Source organism: Belonocnema kinseyi, chromosome 10 (assembly GCF_010883055.1).
Source record: "Belonocnema kinseyi isolate 2016_QV_RU_SX_M_011 chromosome 10, B_treatae_v1, whole genome shotgun sequence".
Taxonomy (NCBI): Eukaryota; Metazoa; Arthropoda; class Insecta; order Hymenoptera; family Cynipidae; genus Belonocnema; species Belonocnema kinseyi.
The window spans coordinates 1,083,077-1,095,013 of record NC_046666.1 but is presented as its reverse complement, the minus strand read 5'-3'; the positions used below and the strand labels follow the sequence as shown (position 1 = coordinate 1,095,013).

The 11,937-nt window shown below is 30.5% G+C and overlaps 1 protein-coding gene across 1 annotated transcript in view; it reads right to left on the bottom strand.

Moving 5' to 3' along the window:
* Positions 1-11,937, bottom strand: part of LOC117181935 — a 110,483-nt gene that overhangs the window by 79,012 nt on the left and 19,534 nt on the right. The window contains exon 3 of the mRNA XM_033374959.1: positions 4,629-4,826. Coding sequence (XP_033230850.1) covers positions 4,629-4,826 — 198 coding nt within the window. The remainder of the gene's footprint in view (positions 1-4,628; positions 4,827-11,937) is intronic.

Here is an 11,937-nt window from a genome sequence, read left to right as displayed (position 1 = left end):
AAACAAAAGACCAAAAAAAAAAAAAGACCAAAGAAAAGGTCAAGAAAAAGAAAAAGACGAAACAGAAAAAAAGACAAAGTAAAAGAAATAGAAAAAGAAAACTGAAAGGGATTGATACATTTATGAATTAATCCTGGAGGTTGAATTTATTGTGCAAATAAAGATCCAAACTATTGCTTGTAAGTTTGCCAAACCAAATTCTGAGTTCAATAAATGTCAATATGACAACTAATATCAGACCAAGAAAAAGACACAGAAAGAGAAAAAAAGATCAATGAAAAGACCAGGTAAATGACGAAAAAGGAAAAGATTAAGAAGAAAAAGAAAAAGTCTAAGAAAAGGCCAAAAAAGACAATGAAAAAGAAAAAAGCCAAACAAAAGACCAAGAAAAAAAAGACCAAAGAAAAGGTCAAGAAAAAAACAAAGAAAAAGACGAAACAGAAAAAAAGACAAAGAAATAGAAAAAGAAAACTGAAAGGGATTGATACATTTATCAATTATTCCTGGAGGTTGAATTTATTGTCCAAATAAAGATCCAAGCTATTGCTTGTAAGTTTGCCAAACCAAATTCTGAGTTCAATAAATGTCAGTGTGACAACTAATTTAAGACCAAAGTCGAGACGATGCATGCAAATAATTTAGCATTTAATCAATGCAAAGTCTTCCCACAAAACAACTGGAATTTATGCATATAATGAATTTAATATTTATGAGTGCGACACAATGTGTGATTTATAAAGTGTTAATTAACTTGTTCTCCGTGCCATTATTTTAGCTTCAAAGAGGGTATGAAATTAATATCATGTATCGAATTAAAAAAAAAAACTATATTAAATCCTGAAGAGCCTCGAGCTCGGAAATCTTGCCTTTTACATTTGTTTATTTACAAAATTTTCACTAAAAGCATGCAAAAAGTTACATTTTTACCAAACCATTTTTTACGCTTTAATACAAGTTTTTGTGGCAAAATATTTGAAGTTGAATTTTTTCAGTTTTGGATTTGGACTTGAGACTTCTTTCAAGTTTTGATAAGATTTTGCCTATCTTTAAAATGATTGATAAAATCAACAAAAAATATCTATTATTAATTTATGTAAATCTTTATGGAGGCTTCTAAGCAAACTTCAGAAAAAAATAATTTAGGTTAAAATTGTTTATTTAACAATAGTTATTTATAGGTTTAGTTTTTCCTTTGTCTTTAGGGAAAATTTACCATTTTTATTTAATCCTAATGATCAAAGCCTCATTTTATTCTTTGAAGAATTCTCTACAATTTCATTTTAGCGGTGTTAATGAAAATTTAAACTATGATTGTTTATAAAAATGATAACTTTATGATTTCTCAATTAATTTTTTTAAATAGAATCAACCCAAATAAAAATTTAGAGAATCCTTGGAGGAATAAAACGAGGTCTTGATCATTAGAATTGAATAAAAATTCTAACTTTTCCCTAAATAGAAAGGAAAAACTAAAGCTTTAAATAACTACTGTTAAATAAACAATTTTAACCTGAATTATTTTTTTTCTGAAGTGTGCTGAAAAGCCTTCATCAAGATTTACAGTAATTAATAATAGATCTTTTTTTGTCGATTTTATAAATCATTATAAATGTATAAATGTATTCCCACCTTTTTTCATATTATTTTTTGCGATTTCAGAGTAGTTTTTATTGGACTTTACACAGATTTTTTTTTAATTTCATGCTCGCAGGATGATATAAAATTGAAATTTTTGTGCGAAGGGTCTAAATTTTTAAAATACAGAGGTTTTCGGGGTCGTGGAACACGAATCTGAAATTAGACTTTGAAAATCCAAAATTACGGATCCAATATGGCGGTCAAAATAATAAAGTTTTCTGGATTTTTTTAAAAATTAGTGTACAAGGATTTTTGGAGTCACTGACCACGAATCTGAATTTAGATTTTGAAAATTTAGAAAATTGGTACTAATCCATGTTTTAGGTGAGTAGGTGTATATTTTTTCAAACCTTAACATTCTAAATATTTGTCACATTGAATACAGATTCGAGATCAGCGACCCTCTGCCTGTGCCAATTTTCAAAAAACAATTTAGAAATATTTTGAATTTTGGCCCGCGATTTTGAATGTTCAAAATCTAAGTTCATATTCGTAATCAGAGATACCAAAAACCCCTGAACACCAATTTTCAACAAAAAAGATCCAAATTTTGCCCGCCATATTGGATCCGCCATTTTGAATGTTCAAAATCTGAGTTCGGATTCGTGATTAGCGACTCCAAAAAACTCCTGTATACCAATTAATAAATAAATCCAAAAATATTCCAAATTTAAGTCGCCTTATTCGATCCACCATTTTGAATTTTCTAAATCTGAGATCAGATTCATGCTCAGTGATCCCAAAAACCCCCGTATACCAATTTTCAGAAAAAATAAAAAATATGCCAAACTTTAGCTGCCATATTGGACCCGCCATTTTGAATTTTCAAAATCTGAGTTCAGATTCGTAATCAGCGACCCGAAAAACCCCTATGTACCAATTTTCATGAAAACTCGTTTCCCTGAAAAATGTATGCCGGAAAGGGTTAAGAAAAATCTTAAATATTTTATAATTAATAAGTATGATAAATTGTTTATAAAAATATTTATTAAAACGTTTTTATTAATACTTGTGACTAACGATTTTCTTCTATGTCAAACTATCAAAATTTTGAATTTGTTTATTTCACTTGGCTATTAACATTTACATTGTTTTATTTTACAAAATATTATACAGAATAAGGGCTATTGTTAACTTTTTTAATATTTTGTTACTAGCAGTCATTCTTGTAATAATGTACTAGAACATTTTTTCTGCGCGAAAGTACTAAAATTTTGAATTTCTATATGATCACATTGTAATAAATTGTAATAAAAATTATGATATTCTTAACTTTTAAATTATTTTTTTATTGGATGTAATTCCTGCAATAATACGAGCAGCGTCAAGAAAAATAACTTTTTTTAAAGATAATAATAACACTATTTGCCATTCTATTTATCTTTGCTTGTAACAATGAAATGAACTATTACGCAAACTATTTACATTTTTTGATTTCCTATTCATTGATTCAAGACGATATAAAGTTTTTCTAAAAAGTTATGAAGAAGTGTCGGTAAGTTAGGTATTAATTTAGACCTAATACGTTATAAATAATATAAATGTACCTATATTTTTTTACGAATATCTGTATTGTTAAGTTTTCATACAGTTTTGTTACCAGAAGTCACTCGCAATTATACTCAAAGCCAGCGGCGTAGCTAGGATTTTTTTTCGGGGGGGGGGGGGGGGGGGGGGTCGATATTTTTCGAATGGGGCTTCGGGTTTATGTATAGACAAAGAGTGGAGGAAAAGGGAATTGAATAATGAAAATAAGTAGTTTCGCGGGGGGGCTTGACCCTATAGCCCCCCCACCCCCACCGGTTACGCCACTGCTCAAAGCAATTGTAATTCCAAAACAATTTTTTTCTGCACGGCAATGCAAAATAGTTTCATTTATTTATTTCGATTGTTTATAAAAAATACAATTGTTATATTAAAGGAGTGAGGGGAAGAGATTAATGGAGTCATGAGAAGAGTTGGATGGGGTGATGAGAACAACTTGTTGGGATAAGGGGGTGAGGAGAAGAGCTTGAGGGAGTGAGTAGAAGAAGATCTTGATAGGGTAAAGAGAAGAATTTTAGGGGCGAGAAGAAGAGATTGACGGGGTAAAGAGAAGAGATTGAGGAAGTGAATAGAAGAAGAGCTTGATGAGATAAGGAGAAGAGTTTGAGGGAGAGAAGAGAAAAAAGTTTGAGGTAGTTATGAGAAGAGCTTGAGGAGTAAAGAGAAGAACTTGAAAGGGTGAGGAGAAAAGCTTAAAAAAGCTTAAAGTAGCTTGAGGTAGTGATTGAGAAGAAGAGCTTGCTGGGATCAGTAGAAGAAGAGTTTGAGGGAGAATAGAAGTAGAGCTTAAGGGGGCGAGGAGAAGAGCTTTAAGGAGTGTATGAGGAGAAGAGCTTGAGTGGGTGAAGTGAAGAGTTAGACGGACTTAGGAGAAGATTTTGTCGGGATGAGGAGGATAAGAGTTTGAGGGGATGATATGAAGAGTTTGAGTGGTAATGAGAAGAATTGGATGAGGTGAGGAGAAGAGCTTGAGGGGGTTAAGAACAAAGCCTATGGGAGGGAGTAGAAAAAAGTTTGGTGTGGGGATGATAAATGCTTGAGGAATAATAAGAAGAACTTGAAAGGGTGAGGAGAGTAGCTTGAAGCGAAGTGTAGAAGAAGTTGTGAGTGTCAGGAGAAGAGCTTGAGCGACTGTGCAAGAGAAGAGTTTAAGGGAGTGATGATAAGAGCTTAAGGGGTAACTTCTTCTTAAGAAGAACTAGAGGAGGTGAGGAAAAGAGCTTGAGGAGGTGAAGAGAAGAGCTTAAGAGAGTGAAAAGAGTTTGAGGACGTGATAAGAGGAGCTTCATGGGGCACAAAAAAGAGCTCAAAGGATAAGGGGAAGAGCTTGGGGAGGTTAAGAGGAGAATTTGAGGGAGTGAGGGAAAGAACTAGATAGAGTAGGAGTTAAAAGGGAAGGGATGGTCAACAATAAGATTAGAATATCAATAAAGAAAATGACTTACCCATCGATGATGGGCTCAGGTTCGGAGGAATCTTGCGGACCAGAAATCTGGACCATGGGAACGCCAGAGCTATCCAACTGACTGTGGCCACGGCCTTGACCTTCACCCTGGGAACGACCACCATGGTGGCTCTGCATCGTCGTGGAGTCATCGCTGTCGCTACTTTGTAAAGGATCCGTGCCGACACCGGATCGAGGTCTGAAACAAAAGAGACCGGTTTCGAGAAATGGTTTTTAACCAATTTTATTTAATAGTTATTTTCTCTTGGAATAGAGATATAGTGTTTCGATTTTTTCCTGAATTACAAACCTTTTTTTAACTTTTCACTTCGAGTGAGATATTCATTAATAACAAATATAATTGTGTAAACAACTTATTATTGTTTATAACGAAATTCTTTTAGAATATTGCTAGAAACGGGCTTATTTTGAATTTTCCAACCTTTTTCAACTTTTCAGTCAGAGTGAGCTCATATTTAATCAATCTTACCAAGCATAATTGTTTCATCATTTATTATTATTTACAACTTTTTGTCCACTTTTCAGTCAGAGTGAGGTAATAATGCAAGCTAATCAAGTATTTGTTTAAACAATCTTCTTTGGCTTTTTTGTTATGAGTAAGAACCCTATTTTCTGACGATGAAAATCTACCGTTTATTATTTAAAACAAGAAGAAAACCAGACACGCTAGTTGTGCAGACAAACAGAAATTATTCAAATCAGTTCAGTCGAGAAAAACAAACTGTGGTTTAGCACCGGAAAGAAGAAGAAAAGATTCTTAAAGCATTTTGTTCTTTATTGTAATTTAAATATCCATCATATTTAACCTATGGGCTAACAAATTAATACAAATTTTATTTGGCTACAGTTTTTATTATTAAAGACCAATAAGAAATTAAAACCCCTGTTATTAAGAGTACTTATATTTCACAATCAAAATTTGCAAGGAAATAAAAATTTATCTAAAGTGGCGGTTGTCTTGTGTAACTAAAGTTCAACTAGAACTTAAACTTCCACTTGTGACGGATTTGGAAATTGTAATGCTCAATTTTAAATTCAAGACCCACTTAAATATTACAGGCAATTGGCATTTGTGTATAGCGAATGGAAATTAAGTTAAAAATATTTTCATCACCTTTTAGCCTGATCTTATGTTTACAAACATTTGAAATATAATTGATCATAATATATAAAAAAAATTCGGAAATTTGATAATTTAGTTATTCAATAAGGAACTAAGAATTAATAATAAATATGACATAAATTAAATAATTAATCAACATAACATAATAATTGAAATCTAATATTTATAAAAATTTATAGTATTTATTTAATAAAAAAACGAATAGCTACAATAAAATATTCTTCTTTTCCAAAAAGAATGAAAACGTGTTTAAAAAATGGTGAAAATCGTAGTTAAAAGGATTTGGAAGATCAAAAAGTTCTGTGAATGAGACTGAAATAATAAACTTTCTGATTGAAGAAGTAGCAGAGTTGTAAAAATATCGCGTGAGCTCCTACGACTCAGTTTTATGGATTTTTTGTCTTATCGCGAATGCTTCCGCGTTTTTATGTTTAAAAAGTTCATTGCTTTTAAAAATAAAATTTCTATTCCAGTAAATATGTAATCTTTATAAAAATATATTATAACTTCTCAGGCCGGTTAATTAAAAAAAATCCTTGTATATGGTTTCGTAAACAAAAATAAATCCTGTTTTCCCTATAAACATCTGTAAAATTCGTTATAGAAAATCAGCTGTTCATTTTCAAAATTACGAACCACCATCTTGAATTCCTTTATATGAAAAAAAAATTATCTTTTAACAATATTTATTTATTTAAAACGCAAAACTATAAGAGTAATAGTGACATATAAATACTGAAACTAAACCGTTCAAAATAAGAAATGATATCGTATTTCTTTAAAATTTGATACTTTTGAATTTGCATTTTAATTTTTATTTAATATAAATCAAAAGAAGGACGAATTGGATTATTTTCTTTGTTATGTCTATAAAAATTAATTTATAAAATATAAAATAAAATATATTTTTTTATTTTCAATTGAGTACTCAGCATCCACGAATCTGGCAGAATTGAAAGATGGCGGAGCGCACTCTGTATTGCATAATCGATTGCACTTCACATACACAAAAATTCAACAATACATTTTTTTTTTGCCTCTCGTGAAATGAGGATAAGTAAGTAGGTTAAGCCAAAAATGTGTAAATCCGACAGAAAACTGACGACCTGAAATTACATCAGCTGATTTGCCCAAAGGACCTTGGCAGTGATCTTTTATTAGCAAAGCGCGTCATTTTTATTTCTTATTATTAAAATAGCAATTAAAAAAACATAATTTTGGAAACGATTTTAAAAAGGGGGGCCTTGATTTTGAAAATTCCCTAACTTTTCTTTGACGATTTTTTCACATTGGAGGATGAATTTTCAATACAAAAGATCATTTTTTTAACAAAAATGTTGAATTTTTTAACAAAAAGATTACTTTTTAACAAAATAGATCAATTTTAAACGAAATAATTAAATTTTTCAACACAATAGTTGAATTTTTTAATTAAAATACTGAATTTTCAACCAAGTGGCCAACCAACAAAATTTTTAACATGGAGATGGACTTGCAACTAAAATTATGAGTTTTCAATCCAAAAAGGCGAATTTTCAACAAAATAATAATATTTTTCGACAAAATAATTGAATTTTGAAACAGAAAAGATAAATTTTCAATCCAAAAGATGTATTTTCTAGCCAAATAAACAAATATTCAACAAAACAGTTGAATTTTCAATAAAATAGTTAAAATTTTTAAACAAATACTTAAACTTTCTTCCCACAAAAATGAATTTGTATCCAAATGGTCGAACTTTTAACAAAAAAGTATTAAAATTCAACAGTCAAATTTCCAATTCAAAAATGCCAATTTTCCAGAAAATAAACAAACCAATTCTTAACCAAAGAGATGAATTTGCATCCAAAATTATGAATTTTACAATAAAAAAAAGCGAATTTGCAACAAATAAATATTTTTCAGTGAAAAAAAAACAGAATTTAATTTTTAAGAAAAAACAGTTAAATTCTACCAAAAGGAGGAATTTTCAATAAAATTGTTGAAACCTCAACCAAAAAAGAATATTTTTCAACTAAACAGATTTTCAACAAAATATTTGATTTGTCAACACCAAAATATAAAGTTAAAACAAAAAGTTAATTTTCTACCAAAATAGTTGAATATTTAATAAAAAAGGATTATTTTTTAACATAATGATCGAATTTTCAAACAAATATTATAATTTTTAACTAAAAACATCATTCTAAAAAAAATAAAGATATAAATACAAGGCAAATAACATACTAATAAAAATACATGTCAGAGTGGAATTTTAATCTTCTGAAATTTTTAACACAGAGTCTTTTATAAATGAAATGAAACAATTTCAACTTACTATTTAAAAAAATTTAATTTATTATCCTTAATAGTTTTTTAAATTATCTTTTATAAACGGAAGAAGACAATTTCAAATAAGAATTTAAAAATTGAAGATTTTTTCAAATTTTTTTTACTTTTTCCTGACAATAGATTGTTTCAATTATTCTCGGAAACAGGAAACATTATTTTTTTATTGCGAACTATTTTTAAGTTATACCGAAATAAATACGCTTAACAATAGCCATAAAAGGTGTGTAATGATATTTTATGAATACACTTTTTTAACAATGGCAATCATTAAAATTAAAAAGTAAAGCTATCGAACCTGAACAATTTTTCAACTTCAGTATTAAATACTTAAATGCAATATCAAAACCTTAAAAATCTTTTTGATTCAAAGTATTTAAAATAAAATTTAAAAGATTTTTAATTATAAATGCATCAAATTTTTAGTAATGTAAAATAAAAAATTGAATATTCTTTAATATATGGAATGTTCTATTTTAACTAAAATCTGTTTTGTGAATTTATAACTCTGCTAACATTATCATTTTTTTAAATTTTTAGTAGAAATAAAAAGTTTAATTTTGATTAAACCGATGAATTCTAAACGAAAACAAAAAATAAGAACGAAAAAATAGTTAAATTTTCAACAAAGGAGTGGAATTTTTAACAAAATAATTAAAATTTCAACAAAAATCTTGCAACCAAGGAGATTAATATTCTATCAAAAAGACGAATTTTCAAACAATTAGTTGAATTTTCCACTAAAAAGATCAAGCTTTAATCAAAAATGGAAAAATTAACTTCTCAAAATACTTTCAAGCCAAAGGATAGATTTTCCGAAAAGCAGTTGAATTATCAATGTAAAAATATGAATTTTCAATAAACATGTTAATTTTCAATCAAATAATGCATTTTTATCCAAAAGAAAAGAAAATTTTGAAGTACAAATTTTCAATTGCAAGAGGTTAATTGTACACCAAAAATGGAAATTTTGAATTTTCGGTTAAAAAGTATTATTTATTATAAACAAACAAAAGAATATTTTCAATTTAAAAAATCAGTTTTCAACTGAAGACATGATTTTTTAACTAATATTATAAAATTTCAGGTAAAAATTTATTTTTAAACGAAATGATTTAATTCTAGAACATTTGAATCGTGAACAAAACCAGAATAATTTCCAACCAAACAGTTGAATTTTCATACAAACAAGATTAACTGTCTTCTAAAAAAGATGAATTTTCAAACCAAAAGGACAATAATGAATTAAAGCTTTTAATTCAATTTTTCACACAAAAATATGAATTTTTTACCAAAAATAGTTGAATTATTAACTCGAGAGGATGACTTTTTAATAAAATTATTGAATTTCCAACCAAAAAATACAATTTTTAACTAAAAACATAATTCCCAGTGGACACAAAGTTTGGCGACGTCTTTACGACATCGTTACGACATCTTTACGACAACTTTACGACATCTTATGTCCATGTCGTTAAGGTGTCTTTGCGATATCGTAAATAAGTCGTATGATCTGACGATGTCTTTACGATATCGCAGACATCGAAACAACATGGGCATAGGATGTCGTAAAGATGTCGTAAAGATGTCGTAACGATGTCGTAAAGACGTCGCCAAATTTTCCTCAAAAAAGAACGAAACAACTGCAAAGAAAAGAAATAGGGATAGAAATACAAGGCCCATAAATTACTGGTAAGAGTATTATACCAGGGTGGCCGCAGGGATTAATTTTAAAAATTCCCTAATTTAAAAAATGACAATTAATATTCAAAGACCACAATATTGTTCTTGTGACATAGTAAACATCTTTCATCAACGGAATAAAAGATTAAAAATGTTTTTTTAATTAAAAATCCTTGACCTTAATTGAAAGTGCCTCTCATGAAAATGCCCTATCATTAGCAAGATTTAAAACAAAAATCTCTGACTTTCCCTGACCAGCGGAATTTTCTGACTTTTCTCTGATTTCCAATTTTTTCCTGACCTACGGCGACTGTCAAAATTAAATTGAAAATCAATGATAGAGTATTTCGTTTCAAGGGGAACAGCTTCATTATGAAGATAATTTTCTAAGATGTCACACTGACCTATACCAATAAAGTGTGACATTGACATGACAGAAAAACCGAGCGGAAACCAGAGCTTCAGTCTGGAGTCAAAATGAATGAAGTAGATTGTTATAGTTAATAATATGACGACTATCAGTTTTCCAAAACCGGTAAATTGAAACTATCTTAATAACAGTGCACCTGGATTGAGAGTTGTAGTTTGCGGTCCAGTAGAGGGGCGCCACTGTCCTGTGTTGTTGGTCACGACTAACACATCCAAACCCCAAATCCCAAAAAACCGTTGGGTCCTCTCGCGAATTTCGATCAATGATTAGGCACTTTCTCTACTTTGTCACAGGTTAAAACTTAACTATCCAAAAAGTTGGATGTTAGAAAACCAAATCGTAATGTTTCCCAATTCCAAGAATCAGTTCCAGGAAGAATAAATTCGAAGAAGAGGTTAGAGAACCTGTCTTTCGAGGTATTGAGGTAAGTACTTTTTTTTTTGTGGAATTTCGAGGAAGTGTCAATAAGTCCGTTGTCAGTGGTTAAGTCTTGCAATAATTGGACATTCTCGTCACGTGTTTCCCGGATTTGTCAGTGGAGGAGCACGATGAGGTACAATAACGAACAACGCTCGACGCTCGACTGATTTTAGAACGAGCATGAGCGTCGAACGCGAGTCACGTTCCCGCGTTTTGTAATTGGAATAGGAAATGCGCGAACTGACAATGTCCGCACTCGCACAATATTTTCGAGAGAGAAAATGACAGCCAGGAAAGGAGTGCGTTGCAGTATGCACTTTTCCGCCTTCGTTTTACTTGTCTGACGTCGGCCGGGCTCGTTAACGGAGTCGCGTCTGCGCTGCGCGGGTCACCTATTGACCGAGTGCGGAGGTATAGGGAGGGTGATTCTTTATCACTTTTGACCCCGACCCTCGACTCAACTCTATGATCTACACTATCTAACTGCTATTATTGAGCCAGATTTAATCTTCATTCATTAATGGTTCATCGATCTTTCGAGATGCTTGATCTATTGTTGTAGATATAGAAGGAGTAAAAAATTAGCTCTAACATTTCAAGTCCTTGTTGTAACCTACTTTGAAGCTACTTAAACCGAGGGAAGCTACTTTCAAGTTTCAAATCTTAGATAATGAAACATTTGGATCCTATGTCTTGAACCAATTTCAATTTGGAGGCCCTGTTTTGAATCTTCCTCATGACCATAGTTGATCTACGCCAGATTTAATCTGGAATAACGGTTCCTCTATCTTTTGAGATGATCGACAGATTTTAGGATTTTATGGTTGTAAAAGGAGTTGAAGTTTATCCCTGTCTTTGAACATGCAACTCCGTATTGTAACCTACTTTAAAGATACTTAAACCAAGAGAAGAAACTTTCAAGTTTAAAATCTTTGAGAATAAAATATTGGACCCTGTTTCGAATCCATTTCAATCTACAAACCCTACTTTGAATCTTTTGAATATAATATTTCCAATTCAAGATCATAATTTGATCCTGTAAAACCTATCTAATCCTATTTTAAATAATTAGGACCTACAGCCCAGCAAACATGGTTATAGAACAGATCTGTAACTGTTCTAGAACACAAAAGGACGTGTTCTAGAACAAATTATGAACATGCAAGTAACTATGTCATCCCCCATACTCTAGAACAATTCTGTAACAGTTCTAGAACGCTGTGACAACCGATCTGTAACATTTCTAGAACAATTCTAGAACTCAATTACAAATGTTGTATAACAAATCTTTTACAGATTTAGAAT